The 27,336-nt window shown below is 35.2% G+C and overlaps 1 protein-coding gene across 2 annotated transcripts in view; it reads left to right on the top strand.

The window, feature by feature from the left end:
* Reln (reelin) overlaps positions 1–27,336 on the top strand; it is a 452,156-nt gene that overhangs the window by 291,442 nt on the left and 133,378 nt on the right. For both annotated transcript variants that reach the window (XM_042684785.1, XM_042684786.1), the window contains exons 13-20: positions 1,515–1,627; positions 2,811–3,019; positions 4,020–4,148; positions 5,251–5,360; positions 9,513–9,579; positions 14,255–14,488; positions 15,857–16,018; positions 21,275–21,511. In XM_042684785.1, the coding sequence (XP_042540719.1) occupies positions 1,515–1,627; positions 2,811–3,019; positions 4,020–4,148; positions 5,251–5,360; positions 9,513–9,579; positions 14,255–14,488; positions 15,857–16,018; positions 21,275–21,511 (1,261 nt within the window). The remainder of the gene's footprint in view (positions 1–1,514; positions 1,628–2,810; positions 3,020–4,019; positions 4,149–5,250; positions 5,361–9,512; positions 9,580–14,254; positions 14,489–15,856; positions 16,019–21,274; positions 21,512–27,336) is intronic.

Here is a 27,336-nt window from a genome sequence, read left to right as displayed (position 1 = left end):
CAATTCTCAACAATAATCATATCAAATATATATCTGTTGCCCAGTTATTTTAATGGTAAGGGTTCTAAAACTGTGATAACCAGATGTATACTTCTGAACTGCAGGATACATTTTGCCAAAAGAAGTCTTTTGGGAAGACTTAACTTGCTTTGGTTACTAAGAACACTTCTTTTCCTTCCAAAGTATGGATACTCTACCAAAATCTGTCTCTATGATATTTGTGGTTTTGACTAATATTCCTTCTGTTGCAATGAAATTTCTTGTGCCACTTAGACTGTATCTAGCTTTCTTACTTAACATCACTTACAAGAGATTTCTTCCCAAGATCAGATCCAGTTACCCAGATTGAGTTTGAAGCAGACATTTATAACCAATTTACTTTTTTTGGTGTAGTTAATTTCAGATGCTGTCTCAACCATTATTCGTTAATTTTGCTAAATTAACTTTCAACAGGGACCTAGAATTTTAAGGTTGCCTTAGAGCATCATTAGCAGTAGGGTAGTGACATAGAGTATTATCCCAATAGTACATAGTAGTTGATTTAAGAAATAAAGTATTTTTTTCAGAAAGATAATAAGGGGGAAAGTTCATGTTACAAACTTTGTACTTTAGAGATAGAGTATTTTACAGGAAATCTCTCTACATATCCACCCTTATTGCTATGCTTAGTTATGAAGGATAAGTGGGTGGGAAGAGGTGTCTAGTCAGATATATCATCCTTGAATTTCCTGACAATTTATAGGAGCCAAAAATTACAAGAAGCATTGACCCAGTACAGTAATGAAAATAATAAGAGAACCAATGGCTAAAATGACTTCTACTCACAGTTCTTCCACCAACTAGCTAAAAGATTATGTAGTTCACATACCTGCTGTTTTATTCAAGTCTATTATCAGGATAATCTTACTTATTCTTCAGTTTTAATTATCCTTCCATGTGACTGTAAAGTAGATTGATAGGGAATAAACTACATACCTGCCAGCAACTAAAAGATTCACAAATATAAAAAAGTGTAAAATGAATAGCATTTACAATAAAGATAAATGTCATAAAATACTGTTGATATAACAACAGTTTGGATTGCACTATTTCAGAAGTATTTTATGCAGTGAGTCACCAGTTTATTTCAAAGCCTCAGTAAATGGGTTCTGAACTTTAGCCATAAAGACCTCGCATATAAGACAGTAAATTGTTTATTAAAAATCAGAACACATCTTTTTAACATAGTCTGATATAGGGTCATGTAGTCCTTGCTCAACACAGACTATTATTTGAGAGATCCTATTAAGCAAATAGTTACTTTGGCCTTCACAAATGTCAGGTCTTTGATCTTCCACACAATTCTCCTGAAGAATCTTCATAAATTATTTCCTTGGGCCTGGCTATCTCTGTTTAGGGTTATTCCTAAGTGACATCTGGTCCTATAATTATTCTCTTTTCTGACTTTAATTCTCTGTTTGATGTTTTTTAGATGCAAGTTGGTACTAACAACATGAAATCTTTGTTTGCTGCAGGAGGAATTTGTGACCCAGGAGACTCTCATGAAAATGATATCATCTTGTATGCAAAGATAGAAGGAAGAAAAGAGCACATTGCACTGGATACTCTTTCCTATTCCTCATATAAGGTACAAATGCCATCTTTGTGCCAATTAAACTACCTCAGGACTCTATGAACAAACCAAAGTCAAAACAATAAACATCATGCAAGAGACAGAGAATAAATCTCTTTTCTGGTAGATAAGGGAATTGCCAGAGTTTTAAAATAGTGATCTAGACATTTGAACATTGAGCTTATTTTGACTACAAAGGAAAAATCTGATTTTGTTACAAAGAATGAGAGTCCATCAACAACAATAAAGCTGAACCAGGTGGTGATTGACAGTTATTCTAATCCCTGAGAAAGCTCTAAAAGTGACTAATTCTGCAGCCTTATAGCCTTGTTATGAGATATAAGGAGCATTTTCCAGTAGGGAAATTGGGTTCTTTGCTACCTAGAACAATTAAAGTAGACTTTTTTGTCTTTTGGATATGGGACAGTTGTTATTTTGAGTTATTTGCAAATGTCTTCAAAATCATACAAATTGCTTGTCATAATGTGCAAAATTATTTTTATATTAAGAGATTCATCTGGGCTGAGACAAAATCCACACACTCGTGATTAGTTCTCTCCATGACATTGGTAATCTAGGTGCTTTAAAGACTTTAAACAAAGCCAACATAAGGAACAACCAGAAAAAGTACCCATCAAGTTCCATATTCAGGAGTAACCCAAGATAGACCACTTGGAGTTTCATGGTGGATAACTTTTCCAGCTGGAGCCTGGTAGAGTTATACTTGCTCTGCTCATCTGCATGTCTCAACCCAAGGCAATTATATAAATTATTGGGACTTAACTCATTGGCTCTGGTTGCTTCTGCTTAAGAGTCTTGTTTTCAGAATACCTAGTTAGTTTGTAAATATATTGCTATTAAAAAGTATTGATAATAAAGCCAAGTGAATGTCTTATACTAAGGTAGATAAACTAGATAACCATACTTTGATAACCGTTAAAGATTTTAGACCAGTTTATCTTTAGCCAGAGAGAGTCACATATAAGGAGTCCCCCTATCTGCAAAGGGAAATTTTGAGTTATTAGAACAAATGCTCTTAAAAGACAGCATCTTCTGCATGAAAGAACAAATTGAAATCAAGGTTCCTCACCTAATATGCAGTAAATGTTAGTTATGTATTGAATGACTACAAGACAGAACCCAAGAGAATTCACATTGACTAAGATTATGAGTGATTTTAGTTTCCTTTGTTTGGAAGGTTCCATCTCTGGTTTCTGTAGTCATCAATCCTGAACTTCAGACTCCCGCTACCAAGTTTTGTCTCAGACAAAAGAACCATCAAGGACATAATAAGAATGTCTGGGCTGTGGACTTTTTCCATGTCTTGCCTGTTCTCCCATCTACACTGTCTCACATGATACAATTTTCAATTAATCTTGGATGTGGAACACATCAACCTGGTAACAGGTAGGAAGCGCTTCTTTTGCAATTGATCTACACTAAAAAGAAAAGTGAATGACAGGAGAGTAAGGCTCTGTTGGGGCTAAATGGAGTGGGTAAATGCGAGTGAATATGGTCAATATATGTACAGATGAAAATAGAACAATGAAACATATAAGGAGAATGTAGAAGGATCGGGGGGGGGGTGAGTTTTATTTGGGCTACAATGCATGTATGGAAATATTATAGTGAAGCCCCCACCATATTACATTGCTAATGCATGCTTATAAAAATCTTAATAAAAACGAATAAATGTAGTTGGCTATTAAAGCAGAGAGAATTCCACAGTAAGGTTTTAACTGGATTTTAATAAAATATCCATTAGTAAAATACATTTCCCCAGAAGAAAAAGTCTTCATTTAATATGCAGGATATAGTTAGGTAGATTTTAAAGTAGGAATGGACTTAATCTGACAGCTTGTTTTTAGACACCAGATGTGTTTACCCGTTCTGTAGCAGCTCTCTCTTACAACAGATAGCTGAGAGAAAAAAATACTGGAAAAAAAAGAAGAAAAAAACAAAAAGCTTGACCTCATGTTAGTTAGTAACCTCCTATTAATAAGCACAGAAATCAATTAGCACTTCAAGAGTTATGGCTTCTGGGTTTCACTTGCTAGGAGTGTTGCAGAAATCCTTTCTAAGAATTTTGTTGGTTCCCTTTCACAGGATGAAGTGTCAGTGTGAGACATGGTAATTGCCTTGCCACCTATTAAATTCAAGCTCAAGCTCAAGTTACAATTTCTTGACTTTGAAACATAGTTTGTTTCTGTAACAGTAACTTAACTGTTTGTCCTTTGAAAGCTGGTCAGACTTCAGTGAAAGAGAAAATAATCCTGTAGGAAAATGTCTTTTAAAAGAAACTTCATACTAGCTTGACAAATTATTAATATACTTAGGCAAAGACCAAAACTTTATTTGTTCTGTTTGTCCTTCTTTTGTTGCATTGTGCTTGTTCTGATGTTTTTAGTGTCAGCTTAGAATTTTCTACCAACCATGGGCGTTCCTGGTCCCTCCTCCACACTGAGTGCTTACCTGAGGTCTGTGCTGGACCCCATCTGCCCCACAGCACCGTTTATTCCTCTGAAAACTATAGCGGGTGAGTAAGCTCTCTCACATGTTGAAAAACTTGAATCTCTGTCAGGAAATGAAAACTAGTGAATAATCCTGAGTCTTACCATCTTTTTTCCTAAGTCAGGAACCTAACTTCTTGCAAGTACTATTGTCAAGATGGAAAGAAGATAGGGAGGAGGAAAAAAGAAATTCATTTTGATAAATATTATGCAGGATCACAAGTATGAAGTCCGTTATTTCTTTATGTACTTGATTTATAGTTTAGACTACGTGGATTTTAAATTTCTACATCTGTCTGTAATCAGAAGTAATAGCCATTGCTTAAAAACAAAAACAAAATTTGTCAAGCTACAGACTTAAGAGGCAGTATACAGAAGTGGAGGAATGTTAATTTTTGGAATTAGACCTGGGTTCAGATCTTACTTTGCTATCTACTCGGTATAATAATATTTATTCTGACTTTCTACCTCTTTCCAAATAAATCAAGACTGATAATATACACCTCTGGGGACTGTTATAAAATTATAGATGGTTAAAATGTTTGCCACTTTACAGACTTTACAGCAAAAAATATTTGTAAGAGCAGCAAAGTTAGATCAAGAATCTTTTTCTGTCTTAGCCCCTCTTTAAATGTGCTTAGGGTTAAGTATCAAACAACTGAAAAATTACTTTATGCCAAACAGTACCTGTCTCTGCATAGAAGCCTCCCAAGGGATAATGTCTCAGGTCTTAGTATGGATGTAAGTTCTGATTGTATGTATACTTATCTTAAACCATGGTGCCCAGTCAGTGAGTCTAGTTTTAAGTTTTTATGTCCGCTAAACAGTTAAAAATAAATTTTAAAAAATTGAAAGACTTTATAAAAATAACATCTGAAAGTTAGGAATGAGTCCTTAATCCCCTTTAAAAGGCATGAATCTGCTTGTGTAGCATGATGTCAGTACTTTTACAAGTTCTATGCCTGTTTCAAAACTAGAAATAAACTACGCATGTAAATGTAAAGACTTTATTGCAAAAGTTCAATGCTGCAACAGGCACATGAAGATAGGAACACTACAGGCCTGTAAACTGAATTCAAAAGATGTAAACATAGTTATGAGGTTGATTTTGTGCTGAATTTCTTGCAGGTGGAACCGAATAACAATCCCCCTCCCTAATGCAGCATTAACCCGAGATACCAGGATTCGCTGGAGACAGACAGGACCAATCCTTGGAAATATGTGGGCAATTGATAATGGTTAGTGTTTGTGCCTGTCATAATCACATGCCATTTATGTAGCGTCTTCCTGTGCTTTTGTTAGTCAGCCTGTGCTGGCTTAATCACATTTCTAAGTCATGGTCTCAGGATTCATTAAACGCCCTTTCTTCCTGTTCTCCTTTGCATTCCGTTAGAAGCCCAAGAATGCACAATCAGAAAAATACCAAGTCTGTGTAGTCAGCAATATTAGATGCCAGAATGTTTCAACATACATAATTTAAAAATGCTTAAAACTCTGAAACTCAAAACCACAGTTGATGACAAGGGATATCCTAATGTTTTCTTTGAATGTGTTTTGAAAAATTACCATAAATGCCATTCCACATATATTAAAATAAGATTCATTCTTCTTAACAACTACCACAACATCTGGAAGGCTTCTCTTTTAGTTGCAGACACTACACCGAATGGATTATCATCTCTAAAGTACTAGTGAACCTTCTACTCTTTTTCAGCAAGTGTATGAAAGGAATATTTGGATCCACAAAATTTCTAAATGAACTGAAGATAATTGTTGCATCATTTTAAAGGCTGTACCACTTATGATATGATAGATGCAAAGTGAGAGAAGATACTTTAAAATGTGGGGCTATATGCTATGAATTTTATGTTAGTTATTTATAGTTGTCTCTTTTTGGTGCTTTATTTTAATTATAAGTAGATATAAATTTCTATTTCAGAGTAAATAAGTTTAAAGGTTTATACTACAAGGTTGTCAAGTTTAGAGTGACAGGAAGAGACAAAATGTCAAAACTTAAGCAAATTTGGCATTGCTCTGATTTGTGATCAGTCATATAAAATAAGACAAACCTACACATTCATTGAGAAACATCACATAAAGGTCTTAAAATTTGACAGTAACTTTCGCCAAGAATTTACTTATAAACCAATATGAATTTTTAATCTATATTGAAGACCCATTAAAGGCCCCATGTCAAAGACTGCCTGAGTTATAGATACTAAACATAATGTATACGCAAAAGCATTGGAAGTTGAGTTTGTTAAATTGGTGTTTTGTCCATTAATGGAATATCTTTTTTTTTTTTTTTTAAATAATGTCATCTTTATTTTGTATTTTTTCTCTTTGCTTATGTGGTGCTGAGGAATCGAACCCAGGGCCTCAGGCATGCAAGGCAAGTGCTCTACCGCTGAGCCACCTTCCCAGCCCCCATTAATGGAATATCTTGCATAGCATTTTAATTACCATACCTATTAAAAAGCCCTAAGGAATAGATTTTTTTCCTGCTGACATATTTTTCAAGGGTCCTAAAATTAACCTTTATTAAAACTTTAATAATCCCAAAAAGAAATTTAAAAATTAATAATGAAATGAAGCATGAGGAAATTCAGGATACAATGAAGCACATATAAATCTATGGAAGTCTATTTCTTTTTAGGTGATTACATAAATTTCACATATTTCACAGTATTGTGGAATAGTAATACCTAGTTAAAGTCACAAACACATTTTAACCTTCACAAAGCAAATTGTTATTATCATGGTCTATAAAGTTTGTGAATTCTATGAGCTTTGACAATACAACTATTTCTTCCACATCAGGGGATATGTACATTTCTTTCCTTGTGCTTAGTGTGTGCTTAGTGTAAGCTGTTCCCTCTTTCCCTTTCATTTCTTCCCTCTCATTGCTGCCTTTGAGTTGCTATGAAAATCTATTTCAACTTCCTAAAGACATCTATTACAGAATTGACCAGAGCTAGAAAGTATATACCATACATCTCTGAGCTCTTCATCATGCATTGATGATGCATCCACATAGTTATTAGTGTCTAGTGAAAGTAGAACCTATAGCAGAATCTCTTCAATTCTGTTATCATCCTGTGATCCAAGGACTGGGTTGACAAGAAGAGGATATAGTCCTTGACTTCCTGGATAAAGCAAGAAGATACCTACTCTCTCTTTCCCAAGAAAAATGTGTGTGTGAATGAACACCTCTGCAGCCTTCCCCTTTTCGCTGTAGAATTCTAGAGGTGTCAAGGGGGGAAAAAAGTGGGGGAAACAAAACAGGTCACTATCCTAATTATGTTAAGTATGTGTACCATACACAACAGCCAGTTCCTATGAAGGTATAAAGAGGTACTTTGGAAATTTCCCTGAAAATTCTAGTGAAACAGAAGATCATAGAACAAATTATGCTGTTGCCACATTTTTTATGTTACATTAATAATAATAGCAAAAAACTGATCTGTATCTTCCCCCCACTTACAGAAAAGAATTCTGTGAAGTTATTCATCCCATAAGTCTTAAACACTTCACTGTCAATGTGAAAAGATGACAAAATTTCTTATTGCATGTTTTTCATTGACTTTCTAATACTATACTTGATTTTGTGTGTGTATATGAATGTGGTTGGTATTCAAAGCCAGAGCCTTCTGAATACTCTACAACTGAGCTACATCTAGGCCTATTTTTAATGCAACTCCCAGAGCAAACCTCACAGAATATGATCTACCTCTTAAAGGACCTAGAATGGATCCTCCTGCAGCTATAAAATCAAGTATGCCATCCAGGCGCCATTGGTTCATGCCTATAATCCTACTTACCCAGTGGGCTGAGATCTGAAAAGCATGATTTGGAGCTATCCCAGATAGGAAAGTCTGTGAGACTCTTATCACTACTTAACCACAAAAAGCCAGAAGTAGAGATTTGTCTGAAGAGTTCTAGCCTTTAGCATAAAAGCTCTCAAACAGTATCCAGGTGCCGAGTTCAAGCCCCGGGATTGACCTCCCCCCCAAAAAAATAAAAAAGTATGCTATTTTTTCTGTATCCTAAATGGAGCCCCTTTCTGATTGCTCAGCTCTTGGTGCACAATGGTGCAGAATGGAGATATGTGGTGCTAGGCCCCATGCCCAACATGAAACATTTCATTTACTCTCTTTCCTAAAAATTATTGCCCCACTTTAAAGAATAAAGACATGGAGGCTTAGATGAGATAAGTTGCTTTCCCAGGAGGCATCCGAGTGTAAACCCAGGATTATCGGATATCTGAAAAACAGGCAGCCTGCTATCTACTCACTTCTAGAAAAGCAGTTTCATTCACCAAGCACTAACCATTGGCCTGTTTTACTCTCATTTGAATGACTACTCCTGTTAATTTGCTCCAGGGGTAATATGCTCTAGGATCCACAGGAAAGTTTAAGGTACAGTTCTTTAAACATTTTGCCATGATTATAAGACAGGGAAGAAAGTAGTAATGAATGGCAAATTGGTTTGAAATTGAATTTGAAATTGAATACATAAGATCTTACTAATCATTGTATCTCTAATACTAATTGGTTTTATCTCATATTTATTCTATTTCATGTATTATTGATTATGCTTATTACAAAATGACAATGTCCTATAATATTTTGGAGTCTGACTATCTTAGTTCCTAGGATTTTATCTCCTTTACAGGAATCTAGAGATTAGAGTTTAGGTCTATAATATCACATAGTTAATCACGCCCAGCATTTAGGTGAAGGGAGGGAGGGAGGGAGGGAAGGAAGGAAGGGAGGAGAAAGAGAGAAAGGAGAGAATGGAAGGAAGGAAGGAAGGAAGGAAGGAGGAAAAATAAGTATAGCTGTAGCATCTCCATTTTGTGATAGATCAAATTGATCCTTTATAAAATTTTTTTCTTTTTGAAATTACCTCTTCTGTTTCTTTGTTAAGAAAATGTTCATTATCTTTTAAGTAGTTGTATAAAAGAATTGCCATTTAACAAAGCAGTTTATGAATACACTGCATCTTGATTAATATCTCTTCTTTCTACATTCTTTATTTCTGCCTAAAGAATATAAGTATATGTATATTCGAAACACAAGCACTAATATTCTGCATGAAACTGTTTTATCAGAAAAGACTCTGTTAAGGAATCCAAATTATATAGTTCTATTTTCTTTGGTATAAAACATTAAAATCCTAGAGGGATTATTTATGGAAGTTAAACAGTTCCAAAGCTTTTAAACTAAGTGCCTACCCTGTTATATAGCACTCAGCATGCCACCCTGGGTTCCTATTACCCAACATACACACAGAAGGCCATATTTTATAGGTACTGCTTTGAAATACTAGTGATGTTCTTAGTTTTCCAGTTAGATTGCCATTTTTACATTATTTCTTTTTCCCTGCAGTGTATATTGGACCATCATGTCTCAAGTTCTGTTCTGGCAGAGGACAATGCACACGTCATGGCTGCAAGTAAGCTTTGAAAATAATATGTCCACTTCTCCTGTGTGATGGGTACATTCTATATTGATGCCCCAAATCATTTTCATTTACTTTGATAGACTTTTCTTGGCTTAAGTGTTTTTGAAACAAAAAGTAGGAAACTCAAAATAGAAAATAAGTATAATTTCAATGCATTTTGTAAGCAAAATTAATGTATAGGCTTAGAAATCCTCAGGTAAATTTGTGGACAATTTGAATTCCTTATATCTGGATGGATAGCTTCTCTGACTTTAGTTACATTCTTCCGCATAAACTTGTTCTAGTGTTCATGAGTCATACTTTAATTGTGTGTGTGTGTGTGTGTGTGTGTGTGTGTGTGTGTGTGTGTGGGGATATGTTGGTCGTGCTGTCCTTAAGCTCTTCACCTTAAGGCCAGAGCTCTACCACTTGAGCCACAGTGCCACTTCCTGTTTTCTGGTGATTAATTGGAGATAAGAGTCTCACAGACTTTCCTGCCTGGGCTTTCTTTGAACCATGATACTCAGATCTCAGCCTCCTGTGTAGCTAGGATTACAGGCCTGAGCCACCAGTGCCTGGCTTCACATTTTAATTTTTAGCATGCTTTGTATGTATTGATTAAAAAGCAATAATGAGTTGGGTGTCAGTGACTCATGTCTGTCATCTTAACTACTTAGGAGGCTAGCAGCTGAGGAAGATTGTTGGAAACCAGCCCATGCAGGAAAATCTGTAAGGCTCTTCTCTCTAGTGAAACAAAAAGCCAGAAATTGAGCTGTGCCTCAAGTGGTAGAATGTGAGCATTGAGCAAAAAAGCTCAGGGGCAGTACCCAGGCCCTGAGTTGAAGCCCCAAAATTGGCACAAAAATATCAACAATGATTTTTTTAAAAATCAGTACTGATCCACAGACCTAAAATTAAAGGAAACTGAGTTAAATGAACATATTTAATATGACAACTCTTCATCTTCAGACATAACTTTATAAGCCTACGGGTGTTTTGATTTTGTTTTGTTTTGTTGGTGGTATTGTCATTTGAACTTAGGAACTTAGCCCCAACCCTTTTTGCTTGTAGTGGTTTTTCAAATAGGATCCCACATTTTTGCTCAAGCTGTCCTGGACCCTGGTACTTAGACCTCCACATGCTACATGCTGCAGGCATGTACCACAATGCCCAGATTTTTATTGGTTGAAATGTTGTACACTTTTTGCCCGGTTTCCCTATCTCTTCCTCCACCTCTGAAATTTAATGTTATTTGTGTTATGTCTAATTTACCACTAGTCAGTTATCTTAAATGTACACCAAGAATGGATAATCACATTCATTATGTCATTACTGTATTAACACATAATAATCAAATATCCTGGGAATTCCTGAACCAACAGGCAATCTTTGTTACAAAAATAAGTTTTCAATAGCTCCAAACAAAAACAAATTGAGTAATTAACTAATGAATAGAAAACTTCTAAAAGGGCTTTGAAATTGATCATTTAGAAATTATACCCATGAGACACACACTTGTAAGCACTGAGATTAAAAAGGTTAGTTTTTTAAAATATATTTTAATGAATTTAATTAACAAAGATTATTCTGCACAATGAAAATGTTTTCTAAAGAACGTGAAGAATTTAGAAGTTTCTGTTTATGTTTCAAAGCAAGCATATATCTCCATGCTTTTTGATAATATTCTTACTGCCAAAATATGGATACATCAATTACATGAATCATTGACATTTTTTCTCAAGTTGTTGTCTTTGTCTGCTGTTCATCCACTATAGTGCATTTCAAATAATATTAAAATAAGTGTGAATAATACCATTAGGCTTTTGGATACTGTTCTTTTGACACCATGAATCATCCTGATAATTGTAGCCTTTAAACTTTTACAGAATAGTTTCTATAACTTTCAGTTGGAAATTAATTTTTCTCTCTTCTAACAAGGTTTTATGTAATATTTATTGCCTTTGTCTATTTGTAAGTGAGCTAAACATTTGGCCACTTCTTTTTTCCAGTAATATGTTTTATTGAGTATGAACAAGACAGCATAGAAAAGAAATGTATATCCAATCAATGCTAGTTATTTCTTAGAAGCAGCTTCTTGAATTTGAGAGCCTCTGCAGCTTCCAACACACACACACACACACACACACACATATTTTGCCTTTTGTTATTACCATATCTGATACCAGGATCCCACCCACTTCTGCTCCCTAACATTTTCTTACCTATCTACAATCCCAAGCCTCAATTTTTAAACTTCCAGTTCACTAACCTGATAAGCCTAACAACCCAGTTAGAGATGCTAATGAAGAGAGAGAACATCAAAGCATTTCCTTCAGAAGTGTCACCCAATATGTCCTAACCCTGGCAGGTTTTTTCCTGATATACATGGTGAATAGCAGGCTATATTTATGAGTAGGTGGATTAATCACTGGGGTTTGAAGGTCAGGGGAACATCATTTCATTGCTTATAACCCTATTTTGCCAGAAAACAAAAGCCACAAGGACTTTTTGTTTTGCTTTGTTTTTGTTTGATACAAATGAAATTCATTCTTTTCTGCATTTTACCCTAAATGCATAGTTCTTTATTTAAAATAATGAACTTCTAGAACCAGTATATTAAAATTGACTAAATGTGTTTCATCTCTAAATAGTCACCAATTTTTCCCAATCACTAGTCCCAAGAAGACATATTTAAGATGCATAAAAACACACTTATCCTGAAATGCACTCTGGTGCTAGATAGTCTCATCGGGAATACAAATTCCAATTTGTTGTCATGGTAAACTACATTCAGTTTTCTGACTTTAAGAAGTATCCAATTTAGCTGATTTTTCTTAACCTTTTTTGGAAATGGTTTGACTACTCAAAGGCTGACTATATACACAAGATAACATGCAAAATAGGTTGTTTTAAGGCTCATTTATATGTTCAGTAAATATTATATTCCTTTCCTTCTTCCTTCCCTAATGTTTGGGTTTATGTGTTGTGTGTCTGTGCATTCATGCGTGTGCACATGTGTGCCAGAATGGGGAGAGGTGCTTGAACTCAGGGCCTGGGTGCTGTCCCTTAGAACCACAGCTCTACTTCTTACTTTCTTTCCTATTTGGTTAGCTGGAGGTAAGAGTCTCATGGACTTTTCTGCCTAGGCTGACTTCAAACCCTGGTCCTCAGATCTCAGACTCCTAAATAGCTAGTATTACAGGCTTGAGCCATCAACACCCAACTCCTAAGTTTTCGTAAGACACTAAGAAGACAATCCTCAGACTTCATGCTACACTAGTAGCATGAAGTCTTAGAATTGTAACACACATTTTCTTTGATAAACTGATGAAAACTGCAACTAAAAAAAACCTTATGATTAAAACAGTAATTCAGCACTATAACCTTCAGCCAGTGCCAGCAGTTTATTTAAATGCATCCATGATATGCATACTTACAACTAAAACCTTTGTAAAAGAATATGTGTATAATTTTATTCATTACAATGATCATGAATTTATAAAAGAAACAACCCAATTAAGATATTTCTAATCAGATATCTAGAATAGGTTTCCTCTAAGAACAAAGGTAAAAATATACATTATGATGGAAGTTTCTACTTGTCCAGTGGAGAGCCTTCTCTCCAAGAAAACCCAATGCACATAAAATTTGACAATAAACACATTCACACATTTCATGGATCCTATAGAAGCCCAGCATAGACTCAAGTTTTAGTAACACTAGTAAAGAAAAATCTTCTGAATCATGCCAAAATATCATTTCATTGGTATACTTGTTTCATAAAAGATTTATTTCAGACTTCAGGAAGTTTGAATGCTTCTGTGAGGTCCCTCATCCAAAACAGACATTGTCTTTCTAACACTATAAATGTAGTGAGAAAAAAAATAGTGTAGTACAAAAAAAAAAAAAGAATTCGAAGTTAATTCCTGATAAATAGATTTCTTAAAATAGAATATATTTCTGGTATTCAGTTACCAATCCAGCTGTGATGAGGGGAGACTTGGAGAGTTCTGCATTTATTCTAGTCAGCTAACATAAACACAACGCATTTTCAGAGCAGTGGATTGTTGGAGGTGGAGACACACATAGCTTAGGCTTTTCTTGAAGCACTGCTAATTTGCATGCTCATAGAAAAACAACATCATTTTGCTATGGAACTTTCTGTAGTTCAGAGTACAAATTCCCTTTAAAGGGCCAATGTTGGTCTGAAATACTTGAAAATAGACTTCTCACCAAAAATATCCAAATAATTACTACATAATACATATTTTACCTTCTTTAAGAAAGCTTTTTCTAGATATTTTATTAAAGGTATTTGTGTTGCTTCTCTTAGAAATATGTAAGTTTGAAGAATAAAAGTAAATGCATATACTTTCAATGAGCTTAGTTGCTACATGTAGACTATAGATACATTTTAGATAAATTGGTGGCAGTAGTGGAAGGAGAATATTGAATTATTGTCTTAATCATAAGCTTTTTTATAGCAGGGCTGTGCAAAGACCATTCTGGAATGTTTACAGTCAATTAGACCTTATCATGTTTTCAGATCCAGTACTTTACAAAGACTAATGAGCTTCATTTACAGTTTAATCAAATCCTAGCCTCTAGACTTTCTCTTTCTCAATGTAGATTGAGGAATCTCAGAGAGGCCCAGTGGCTTAACTTTGATTTCATGTATTTCTTTCAGATGTGACCCTGGATTTTCTGGACCAGCATGTGAGATGGCATCCCAGACATTCCCCATGTTTATTTCTGAAAGCTTTGGCAGTTCCAGGCTCTCCTCTTACCATAACTTTTACTCTATCCGTGGTGCTGAAGTCAGCTTTGGTTGTGGTGTCTTAGCCAGTGGTAAGGCGCTAGTTTTCAACAAAGATGGAAGGCGTCAGCTGATTACATCTTTTCTGGACAGCTCACAATCCAGGTGAGTGAAGCCAAGATTGCAGAAACCAGATACGAATGTTAATCTTGGATCTTTGTTGAATTTGTATCCTTTTTTTCTCCCTGATTTACACATTTTCTAGTTTTTAACTGGTATTTAAGGGAGTTCTGTATATTTAGGGTTAATTTGCTCTCATTTTTTATAAATTAGAAGATGACTTTGAGATACTAATGACTGACTAGATTTTTTAAAAATATGAGATATTCGCATCACAACTGTGTTCTTAAGCCAAGCAGTAGTTAATTATTTATGTAGTTTTATTTATTTGACAGCTTGCAGAGGCTGATTAGATTTACTCCCCATCTTCTCCCGGTGCCTAATAAATAATGCAGTAAAGGAGTGATTGACATTTTAAGTGTATGTACACAAGTATCTAGTGTACAAATATGTATGAACATAGAGCTATATTTTATGGATATTTCTCTATATGAAATGTGCACATTGACCTCATCTTCTACCCATATTCATACCTCTCACAGTGAAATTACTAACATCTTAAATAAGAAGGGTGAATGGAAACCTACAGATTGGGATACATCATTAGAAATTTGTTTGAAATTTTTGTTTGTTCCAGAAACAGTTTATTGTTATTATTATTATTATTACCATGTAGTTATACAATAAGGTTACAATTCTATAGCTTAGGTTATGAGTACAATGTTTCTTGTTTGCCCCCATTTTCCCTTTCTCATCCCTATTCTTAAGTTATGTAGTTTAGTTTTTACATAATTTGCATTGGTTAAAACAGCTGCATTTACTCACCTTCCCTTCCTCCATTCATGCACTCCTTCATTGCCCCACTCTTCTAAAATATATTTCCACTTCCTGGTTTATTTCAATAAACAGTACTTAAGTTGTCCAGAGGAGTAATACCATTGGATTCCTCCCCTAACTATACCATCCTTTGGTCAGTTTGTGTATAAATGAATAAAGTCCTGCATAGGTTATCATGCATGTTTGTATTTTTTTTGGGGGGGGGGTCCGGTAGTGGGGCCTGAACTCTGGGCCTGGGCGCTGTCCCTCAGCTCTTCAGCTCAAGGCTAGCGCTCTACCACTTGAGCCACAGCGCCACTTCCGACTTTTTTCTTTTTGCTTATGTGGTGCTGAGGAATCGAACCCAGGGCCTCAGGCATGCAAGGCAAGCGCTCTACTACTGAGCCACCTTCCCAGCCCCTGCATGTTTGTATTTTTAAAGCTAGCTTCTACATATGAGATAAATCATATGCACTATTTGTCTCTCTGAGCCTGACTTATTTAACATATTTTTTCTGAATTTCTTTTAAAACCAAAGTTTATTTTTGTGAATAAAAATGTTTCTTCAAGCACTAATGATAGGTAATTCATGTCTAGGTTTCTCCAGTTCACACTGAGACTGGGGAGCAAGTCTGTTCTGAGCACATGCAAAGCCCCTGACCAGCCTGGTGAAGGAGTTTTGTTGCATTATTCCTATGATAATGGGATTACTTGGAAACTCCTGGAACACTATTCATATCTCAGCTATCATGAACCTAGGTATGTTGAAAAGCACTTGGAAAAACATGCTATCTCTTTCCTGAGAAAATTATGGTTCAAATGGTGTAAGACTTTTAAGTGTTTTGGGTTGTTGTTTTGTTTTTGTTTTTGTTTTTTACTGAGAGATGAATGGACAAAGATCAATGTGTCTTGTCATGAATAACTAATGAACCACTTTCATCTGTTTGTCCCAACGATTTTTTATTTTTTCATTATCTTTAAGTAGTTGTATGAAGAAGTTCCCATTCTACAAAACAGTATATAAACCAATTATTTTTTTATTGTGAAAATACTGTACAGAGGGGTTACAAGTACATGAGCAAGGTAATGAGTACATTTCTTACCAAGCATTGTTGCCTCCTCCTGTTTCCCCTTCCCATCCCTTCCCATCTCCTACCCCTCCTCCCCCCACTCCTCACTCCCCCCTTACCCCCCCCATGCCAAAGTTGTAAAGTTCGTTTTACAACATAGCATTTTGTACATCTCGTTGTTGCAATGAGTCCACCTGTATCCCTATTTAAACAATTTGTTTTTTCCCTTCCCCTCCCCAAATTATGCCGACATCAAATACAGTGAAAACAAGGGTTATCATGGGGGAGGGACATACAAAGCAACAAAGAAATCATCTTATAAATATGTTAGAAACAATAGCAAGAAAAAAAAAAAACATTTGAGTCCTTATCTTGGGGTTCATTTCACCTAACATCAACTTATCTGACCATTTCTGCTTGTCTCAGACATATACTAGTTATTGCAAATAAAGGAGCCAATGATTTTTGATAATTAAAAAAATTATTCCTGCATCTTATATTCTGAGATATGATTTAAATATGACACTAAATTAAGTAGTGAGTGCAAAAGAACTTTTCTATTATATATTGATTTCCTGACAAAAGTGGTATGTGTGGACCAGATGCCACTGTTTCACACCTGTAATCCTCACTATTCAAGTTTTTGAGAGCTGAGGACTGAGGTTCAAAGCTAGCCCAGACAAGAAAGGCCTTAAGACTCTTATCTTCAATTAGCTCACCAAAAAATAGCCCAAAGTAAATAGTAAATCTGTGGCTTAATTGGTAGAGTGCTAGTCTTGTGGGAAAAACAGGATCAGGGACAATGCCTAAAGTCCAGAGTTAAAGCCCAAGGAGACACAAACACACACACACACACACACACACACACACACACACACACCATTATATGTGAGGATAGATTTTCTTCATTCTACTTCTATTTGCCTCTAGTGTATACATTTCATGACCTAGCAACAATTGTCAGATTTGTTTCATTTGGGAAAAGCATCCTTCAGTAGATAGTCCCTACCATTAATGATAGAATTTAAAGATACTCTTTCCTGCTAGTTTTTCAGCTACTCCTTTAAAAAGAGCAATGGAAGAAGAACATGAGAAATCTCAAAATGAAAGTTTAAAATTAAAATACAATATAAGAGTTCATTATGGTTTGTATTCACACTGATCTATAGAAATTAACACCATTCCATTCTGGGAAGTTGATTTTAATCATAGAACATATGAGAAGAGAAGGCTTGCATAGAAAACACAGGGTTTGAGATGCAAGAGAATGGGGCACTGATAACACGCTTGGCATATTTTACAGTTTAGCTTAGGACCACCCCCATGTTTATCTATTTACAAATGAACACAAAATTTTATTTCCATAGCAAATGAAATAATCATTAACAGCTATTATGACCTAAATTTTATACATTTAATTTTTAATGTACCAGCTGTGTTGAGTATGCTCTCTCTAAAAATACAAAGCTAAACTCAACTTTTCACTAAGTATGAATAAATGAATCTTAGAGATATGTCTCACAGACTCTCTGTAGTGAACATTACCAGAAAATTAAATAAAAATCAAGGTGATAATGTTAAAATCATGAAGAAAATATTATCATTTCATGTTAACTTGACTCAAAGACCAGGTTTTTTTCCTGACAAGGATGGACAACTACAAAACTTAAGTAATCAATCTCTATCATGAAGTTTAATTAATCTTTTTTGAAATAAAAAATAATGACACATTTAATGTTCTATTGCCAATGTGTGTTTAATCTTGCCTGTCATTTGACAGCAACATTTTTCTTCTGAGAAGGACCAAGGTGGCTTCTCATTATTAGGTATGTGCATAGCTTGAAAGATTAAGATCAGACTGGAGAGCTTTTAAAAATGAGACCCCAGTAGTGGTCTCCAAATGCTTTGATTTTCCTTATACTTCCCTCATCTGTGAAGCTCTTCCTCCTTCTTTTCTCTCACCAATATTAATAAAAAGTGACATGGCAGAAATAGAATTTCATATACTCTAGATCCTAAATTATATTCCATTTGATAAATAATACAAACCACAGTAATCCTTCATAGATGAGTTAAATATATCTTGATGCCTTGGGCTATTTGCTGCACTTCCCTTCTGTATAAATTTCTGCCTGTAATTGCTGAAAGTTTCACATTGTTCCTTTATGCCAAAGTTGTTAAAAAATGTGATCTACAAATTATATATACTAGTTAGCTACGTACATAATTTGCTTGTCTGTGCTTCATTCTGCAAATAACTCTGTCTGCTTATTATTTATAAAATTTAAAATCTAATAATTAAGTCATTTAATTGAAACTGACTAGACTATCTTGCAAACTAATTGATACTTTTATTAATATAGAATATATTTCCTTTGAAATTAAAAAGCACTCTAGATTTTCTCTTAATTATAGGGATTTTTATATTCTAAAATTATTACTAAGTCAAATCTTAGATGAATTTTATGCCTTGAATTACTGTATTTTATCTCCTCATGGTTTCATCATGTCACCCAATCCCATGGTACATATACTAATCAAACATTTTTTCAAACAAATCTGTCTGTTTAGTACTTACCCACCAAAGGAAGACTGAAACTAGATGTTGACCCAAGTCTCTGGCTTCTTATTTGATAATTCCAAATGGTCCCATTGCTATCCATACCAGACCCATTGACATACAGAAGAGTAGAGAAATCAGTAGACTTCCATCTCCACCTCAAGTTACAATGTACAGATTCTAAAACCTTTTGTCATTTAGAATCTGCTTACCTTTGAAAAGGATATTTTGCCTCCTATTCTCTGTATAAACATCTTATCAGGGTGATATTCATAATCAAACTATATGCAGTGAAGATTTGTGGGGTTTAGGTAATGACACAAGAGAAAGAAACAGGCAAAGTCCTCGGGCCCTTGCCATAGGACTAATATTATCCCAGTTCCACATATGATAATGAAGAGGTGCATAAACTATATTTCTTTTTGCAAAATTATCTACATTATAAGTCAGAACAAGAACTCCAACGTAAGAGCCTGACTCAGGTCATAACTACTTTACAATGAAACTATTGGTCATTGTTATCACATGCATGCACTACAATGTTCTCATTAAAACTTGCCCGGAAATTCTATTTTTAAGTTATTTCTAATTATACTATGTTCTTGGAGAATATTTACTGATTTTAGAATTACTGACATAAAGGAAAATTAGTTTTCTAATAATAGTGTTCCTCAAATTAAATTGTTAAATCAGTGTCTGATCCTTGCATTATTGAGTTCAGCTCAATTATTTTGTTTCCATATATTATGAAAAATACAAGTAATTATTTAATAAGCAAATCTCTGGAAAAATATAAAGTGACAATTACTAAAATACTTAAGTAAGTTTTATTATTCTGATAAATTCCATTAGTAGAAAAGTCAGCAGATTATGGAAGAATTTTAAATGCATAAATGTATTAACTAAATCCTTCTAGTTTATGAGTTCTTAAGTTTATATTTCTGAATTTGTATATGAATTATTATTATTATTTAAGAAAGTGGTTAGCCAGGTGCCAGTGCCTGTAATCCTAGCTACTCAGGAGGCTGAGATCTGAGGATCACGGTTCAAAGCCAGCCTGGGCAGGAAAAGTCCGCGAGACTCTTATCTCCAACTAACCAACTGAAAACCAGAAATGGTGCTGTGGCTCAAGTGGTAAAGCACTTGCCTTGAGCTAAAGAGCTGAGGGACAGCACCCAGGCCCATAATTCAAGCGCCATGACAGAAAAAAAAGAGAAAAGAAATGTTTTCTCACATGACAAAAACTTCTGCCAGTTTTTTAATCAGTGGTGTTAGTCATATTCTTCTATTCAGTCTGTCCATATACAGATGATTTGAAAGGAAAATAGACACTATTTTTCAATAGATAAGAAATCATAGTAGGTATGGTGTTTTTTTAATTAACAAAATAAAGATATGAAAATCAATGTAATGGGCCAGGAATTTCATGCTTGGACATTGCATTTCTAAGTAGTTATCCAACTAGTCATTTGGCCCAGGAAGTTTTGCTTTGCTCACTAAGAGAAAGAATAAAAAGAAAAAAGCCTTCAATCTCTTCAGCATGCCTTTACTGCAAGTACCTCTCCTGGAGTGTAATTGTGCACTGATGGAGACAAATGTCCCACTTGCTGTTTGTTTCACATCTCACTTTGTATAAGGATGTAAGCAGCATGGTACTGTGATTTATGAAGCTTTCAAGCAGATGTCGTTGCAGTGGCAATTAATGCATGGTTCCTGCTGCTGCGTACAATAATTGCTCCTTGAAATTAGATATTATTCTTAATTTTCTTCCCCATTTGTCAGATACAGGTTTGTTGTAGCTGTCATGACACAGCAAGTGACCTATGTGTACTCTGCTAAATGTATAGGAATGAGGAAGTGCCATGGCTCTAGCCAGCCCCCAACTGTAATGTGTAATAAACTGTCCACAGTCTCCCATCACATCCTGATGAGTCCTACTCTAACAACTGTATTTTACTGAGAGCAGTGGAATGAAAGCACAATCCCATTTTTCATGTGTTTAGAAGACATTGAGACATACAAGAAATTGAGCATCTAAAAAGAATATGGATAATAGTAGAACCTTTTGTTTTTTTGGCAATACTAGGGTTTGAACTTAGGGTCTCACACTTGTTAGTGAGGCTCTCATCATACTGTAAGGGTTTTGTGTGTGTGTGTGTGTGTGTGTGTGTGTGTGTGTGGTTTAAACTCATGCTTGCTAGGCAAGCATTATACCATTCGAATCATTGCCTAACCCTAAGTTTTTCTAGTTGACAGTAGATGGATTTAATGCAGATAAAAGTATTTTTAATACTATATATCAGAGCAATAAATACTATCTTACTAAAATACTTGCATTTGATGACCTTGAGGTAATCTGAATTTTAATTTTTTTTTTCCCTGTAGAATAATCTCTGTAGAGTTACCAGATGATGCACGACAGTTTGGAATTCAGTTCAGATGGTGGCAGCCATATCATTCCTCCCAAGGAGAAGATGTGTGGGCTATTGATGAGATTATCATGACAACTGTTCTGTTCAACAGCATAAGTCTTGACTTTTCCAATCTTGTAGAGGTCACTCAATCTCTGGGATTTTACCTTGGAAATGTTCAGCCATACTGTGGCCACGACTGGACCCTGTGGTAAGAATTGTTGTTGCTATGATTTGCATCAGTGATAGGGGTATGAGATTTATTTTCTAGTCCTTCAGTACTTTGTCATTTGTTGACAAATATTTAGTTGAACAAAAACCACTTGAAAAGTTAATACTTAAATAGAATTGCTGGGAGAGAGAATTGGAAACAAAATATGATCAATTTAAATAAATATAAATTTAATATTTATTATATCAATTTTTATTCCTCTAAAGAAGAGAGTCTATCAAAAACTCTCTTCCAAAAATACTAATAATTAAAGTGTAAGTGACTATCATAGTCTTCTTTCATAGAGGGCTATGGTGATAACAGTGAAACAAAAAAAAATCACGACAGTGACTATTTCATTAAAATTTCTTATGAGTAGTTCTGTTTTCATACTGTTTTGCAGTCCTAATTTATTAAGTAAGATGTCCTTTTTAATCCATTTTATCAAGCAATATTATACTAGTAACAAAGAGCTAATACTGGTAGAATTTCAAGATTGTAGGTATTCTAATTACGGTATATTTTATTTAACCTCCCATGGGCATATGTAAATTTAATTATACAACAAACAGTAAATAAATTATTTCAACTGTGATTAGTACTTCATTAACATCAGTAAGATGATACAACAGTGATTCACTGGAACTGAGTACTTGACAGAGAGGACTCCCATCAGGCTTCTCAGAAGAAACTTTAGATAGTTTTGACATTAGATATTGTATATTCCCACTGATTTGAAAGTGGAAAAATAATAGTGTCAGGCATGTGGAGGAAGAGGATGATCATGGCATGTGCCAAGATCAGGAAAGGCCAGTGGTACCAAACCCAGGGAGTGAGAGAACACATCCCTTAAAATGGAAGCCAGAGTCAGAGATCAGATCGTGTATTATCTTCCAAGGCTAGAGATTCTGGATTCAATCTGAAGTCTTCTTGATCCCACAGCCTTCACCATATGCATACTACTCCTCTCTGGATTCCTTTAAAACCACAAATATTGCTGAGGAATCATTTCCTAAGAGAGTTTAATTTCCTATTGAGTTATGATCAAACCAATTCAATCCCTCCAGATGAATCACTCAGAAAGTTATGTACTACTATTGCCTCCAGAGAGTATATCATAAATGACCCATCAGTGACCTTATCATAATTAGAGGTAAATTTTACACACCATTGCACAGAAAATTACCTTTGATGGGAACTGTGCATGTTCAGTCACATCTCACACACAGCAGGCTAAAATTTTAGCATCAAAATGACAGCTAATGGCATGAAAGTACAGCTGGTCACTTCTACTACAGGCATTATCAGCATTATCATAGATAGAATGAAATTTCCACTAAACAGCAGGAAAGATTATACTGTATGCAATTTAGTAGCCTCAGATTTTTTAATGAATGCACTTTATTAGTCTTGTAGCCTCCCAAGAAAAGGGTGAAGCAAATAAGATAAACAGATAGAGACCAAAAGAAGATTTATTAGAATTTTATGCTTCTGAACATTTAAATTGACCTGAATTAACAGTCATTCAAATTGGTCATGTACCATAAACTATAACTGGAAAGTTTTGTAGTAGGGTTATATTTTTTAGTACTTTTAATGTAACAAAGAATCATATCATGAATGCAAGTCCTGTACCATGTTTATTTTCATAAATAGTTAACATCTGCTGAAATAAACTCCAAAGTTGCTGAGCATTTTAATTTAACACTTGAGTTGAATGCATGATAACAGCAGTTTAATTTTGGTGCTTTGATCAAAATCCTATGAACAATATCCTTTCACACAACTCTGATGAATATTCTTAACCCACCACTGCTTTAATTGGTAGAGATACATTTACTTTGTGAAAATACAATCACAGTAATTCTAGAAAACCATAAGAAAAGATAAATAATTGTGCAATCCCCATGGGCACCTTGAGTAGCACTGTGTGAGTTTTATTAACAACCACATGTGAGAGATGAGATTTGACTTTCTGATCTTCTGTTGAAACGAAGAGGCATTATCTTGGTCATGAAACAATGGAGAGGACACTCTGGCAGTGATAATGAGACTGAGAGAAACAATTAACCATTTAATAAGGACATGAAAAATGCTCACTGCTCATTAAAATGAAACAACACGGAAGATCTCAAACTGTTCCCATTTTCTTAGCCAGTGAGTCAGAATAAAACTCCTTCTAATGACACTGTTTCCTCTCTGCTGCTGTTGTCCAAAATGAAATGTAAACTTAGGTGATTTTTTTTTCAAGTACACTTGTTACAATATTGAAATTCAGGTGATGGCATTGATAACTATTATAGCCTCTTAGTCCTCAAATAAGCTGTTTTTTTTTTAATTTAAAATAATTGTTAAGTTAAAATTCTTTAAGCATAGCCAAATAATTGGCCTCTGCCCTTCAATGAGCTTATTCTCTCAAGGATATGTAGACATAGTCTGTGCAGAATGACTAGTGTTCAATTAATTATTGTTGACTCTTTCCAGCTGTGAGTTCATTTGGTTCTCATTTTCTAACTCATGACTTTCCAGGAGCATGTATTATTGTTGTTACCGAGAGTATTCTCCAGGGAAAACTTGGACAATTGCTTTTTCATTACAACAACTACAGTCAATATGCTGTAAATCATTTAGACTGTCAGGGAGAGTTTGGGGAATTTTTTAATTTTTATTTTATTTTATTATCTTTAAGTAGTTGTAAAAAGGATTTGCCATTTAACAAAGCAGTTTATGAGTACAGTGCGTCTTGATCAATGTCACCCCTTTCAAAATTCTTACCCAAACTGGGCTTTTTAAATGTGTACAGTCATGAGGGGATAGTTGTTATGGCATATTAGAATGGCAGTTGATTTTAGCAATTATGGTGTAATAGACCATAGGCTTTAATGTCATAGACTTTTTAAATTCCAGCATCCGTATTTGGAAGTTTAGATAACCAAAGCAGTCCATATATTTTAGGCATATATTTGAGGCGTATATTTGAAGCATATATTTTAATTAAGCTATTTTAATAAGGTTGCATATAAACAGCTCTATCAAAAGAGGAAAGGTAAGAATATCTTAATACAAAGTTTTATACAATAAGCATCCCTAACTTCTAATTACCAGGCTCAGTCAATCTCAGTATTTCAGCCCATCATGACTTAACACCACCACTAACCCTCCTCCCACCCTAGTTGCTGACCCTCACTCCTTTATCAGCTTGTGGTAACAGTGTCAAGTGCAGTGGGAGAATACTAGTCTTGCACAGTCTTTTGTAATTTTGGGTGATATTTTAATGGTTTCATTTTTCAATCACCAAACATGTCCCTACATCAAAAGTTCAGGTGAATATTTTAATCTTCTCTGTACTGGAGCTTCTTATCTATAAAATGGGAATGGTAATACCTACTTCCAATCACTGTGAAGGTTATCATTGCTCACAGATGGAAAGTACCTGTTATGTGCTTGCCATGTCCATTCTCTTCCCAGGTCTGTTGAAAAGGAAGAAAACTGGCATTTGAGGTGTTGTATTTAGGTCCACATCTTGAGAGGCTTTCTTGAATTCTAAAGACAAGTAGCATTTTTGCTTGAGTAATGTGAGCATGCTTCTGAAGTTTATTACCTTTAGGGCAGTGATTACCTTTCTCATTGTGACAGAAAGAGCATAGAGGAGGAAGAATTTATATTGGTTCATGGTTTCAGAAGGTTCCATCATGATTGCTTGGTTCCAGGCACTTTGGCAGAATCCTATGAAGTGGGAACATGGGTCAGAGGAAATTCTTTACCCCATAGTGGGCAGAAAGCAGAAAGAGCTAGAAAGAAGGCCATGGAAAAGATACCTCTAAATACCCAGTGCTCCACAACCCACTTCCTCTAATTAATCCTCATCTCCTAAAGTTTCCAGAGCTTCTCAAAATAGAACCACCATCTGGTGTTCAACATATGAACCTATAAGGAAACATATTTGAACCATTACATTCTACCCTGGGTCACCAAAGTTGCGTGGCCATTGTGTAATGCAGAACGTATTTAATCCATTTTGAAAATGGCTCCAAGGAGGAGACAACAATGCCTGATAAGAAATGTACTCATTATCTTGCTCATGTAATTGTAACCCTTCTGTATGGTATTTTCACAATTAAAAAGACTTATTAATTGAAAAAAAAAGAAGGGCTCCAGCATTGTTCGAAGGTCAAAGTCCAAAGTCTCTTCTGAGACTCAGAGAAAACACTAACTCCCTATTTGGTATGGAGTGCGCAGTGGTGGCATAATGTGAGCTCCATTGGCCTTAGTCCCACTTGATGGTTTTACTGTTTGTGGGCCTCTCTCTTGATCTGGCTGTACTCATTGCCTGTGGCTTTTCCTCACACATGGTCTACATTCCTGCCATCTCCAACCTCATGGAGTCTGTACTGGAGCATAGACTTCAATCTCAAAGTTTCACACATTGCCTTCTTAGGGAACACTACACATTATCTGCCCTCCCAGACCTTCCCATGAAATCTGAATAGAAGCCTCCTGATCATACATTCTCTGTGCCTGTAAAACCAGTGTCATGTAGATTATGTTCAGGGATGTTGCAAGCTTGATCAGTAGCTAGGACCCCTTGAACTATGGCTGTAGCAGCCTGGGCAACTACACACAGTGAAACAAGTCCTGGAGAAACAACTTCCTAAGTGGTCTTGTTCAAGCAAGGTATCCTAATGATTCTCTCTTCATAAGAGAAAGTCTGTAAGATGAATCTACCCTTTTGCACCCTGTAGCCTACCATCAGTGGGGGCTGGCCAGTTCCTGAGATGCCTTCAGTGCATCCTTGTATTGTCCCTGTGTAAAGTATTGACTTTTTTCTAGTGGCTTAATGAAGCCTTTTAAAGCTCTTAAAGTTCTTTTTCTGGGCCAACTAAATGTTTTTCAAACCTTTCTTCTCAGGTATTTGCTCTCAATTCAGGCTGTAAATCTTACTAAAAATAGCAATAACTATACCCAGCCTAAATGCTGTACTGCCTTGGAATCTCCTTAGTCAACTTACTTTTTAATTGAGTAATGTTCAGTCCCAGAATATAAAATGCAGACAAATTATTTTCCAGAAGATTAACGTGGATGGACTCTAGCTCAATTCCTAGAAAAGTTCCATCTGAAATCTTATGAATCCATTTTTTGCTGTCTACATTTCCATCAGCATTTTGGCCTTCTGAACTCTGATTATAGCATTCTAGAATTTTTCTATCCTACTTCTACAAACATGTCCAGATTCTTCTAACAAATCAGTTCCAAAGACATGAGGTTGATTTTTAATAACAAGCACACTTCCCTGGTACCCATTTTCTGTATTAGTTACTCTTTTCATTTTCTGTATTAGTTACTCTTTTCATTACAAAATACTTGACAGAAACCACCTAAAGAAGGAAAGAAATTTTTGGCTCATGGTTTCAAAGGATTCATTCATGATTGCTTGGCCATGTGAACTTAGACAGAACATCATAGAAATGTGAGTGTATATTGTAGAGGAGTTCTTCACCTCATTGTATACAGGAATCAGAGAAAGGGCAACAAGAAGGGCTCAGAAAAAGATGTCCCAACCCACCCTCAGTGGAAACCCACCCTCTAATTAAACCTTATGCCCTAAATCTTCTAGAATCTCTTAAAATAGCACCACCAAGTGTTCAACACATTAATCTATGGGAAATACTTCATATTAAAGCCATAACAACTAGATTCTGTTGAAGAAAGTACTGGAGGACTATACAAAGGAAAGATCATAATGGTATACATATTTGTGTTGATATACATTTAATCTAAGTACTGTTAAGCATCTATATTCAGGTGGATTACATTCCAACAACAAA

The sequence above is a fragment of the Dipodomys spectabilis genome, unplaced genomic scaffold, assembly GCF_019054845.1.
Source record: "Dipodomys spectabilis isolate Male_0828 unplaced genomic scaffold, ASM1905484v1 ptg000089l, whole genome shotgun sequence".
Classification (NCBI taxonomy): Eukaryota; Metazoa; Chordata; class Mammalia; order Rodentia; family Heteromyidae; genus Dipodomys; species Dipodomys spectabilis.
Note: the sequence above shows the minus strand (reverse complement) of the source record. Positions and strands in the feature narration are given on the sequence as shown.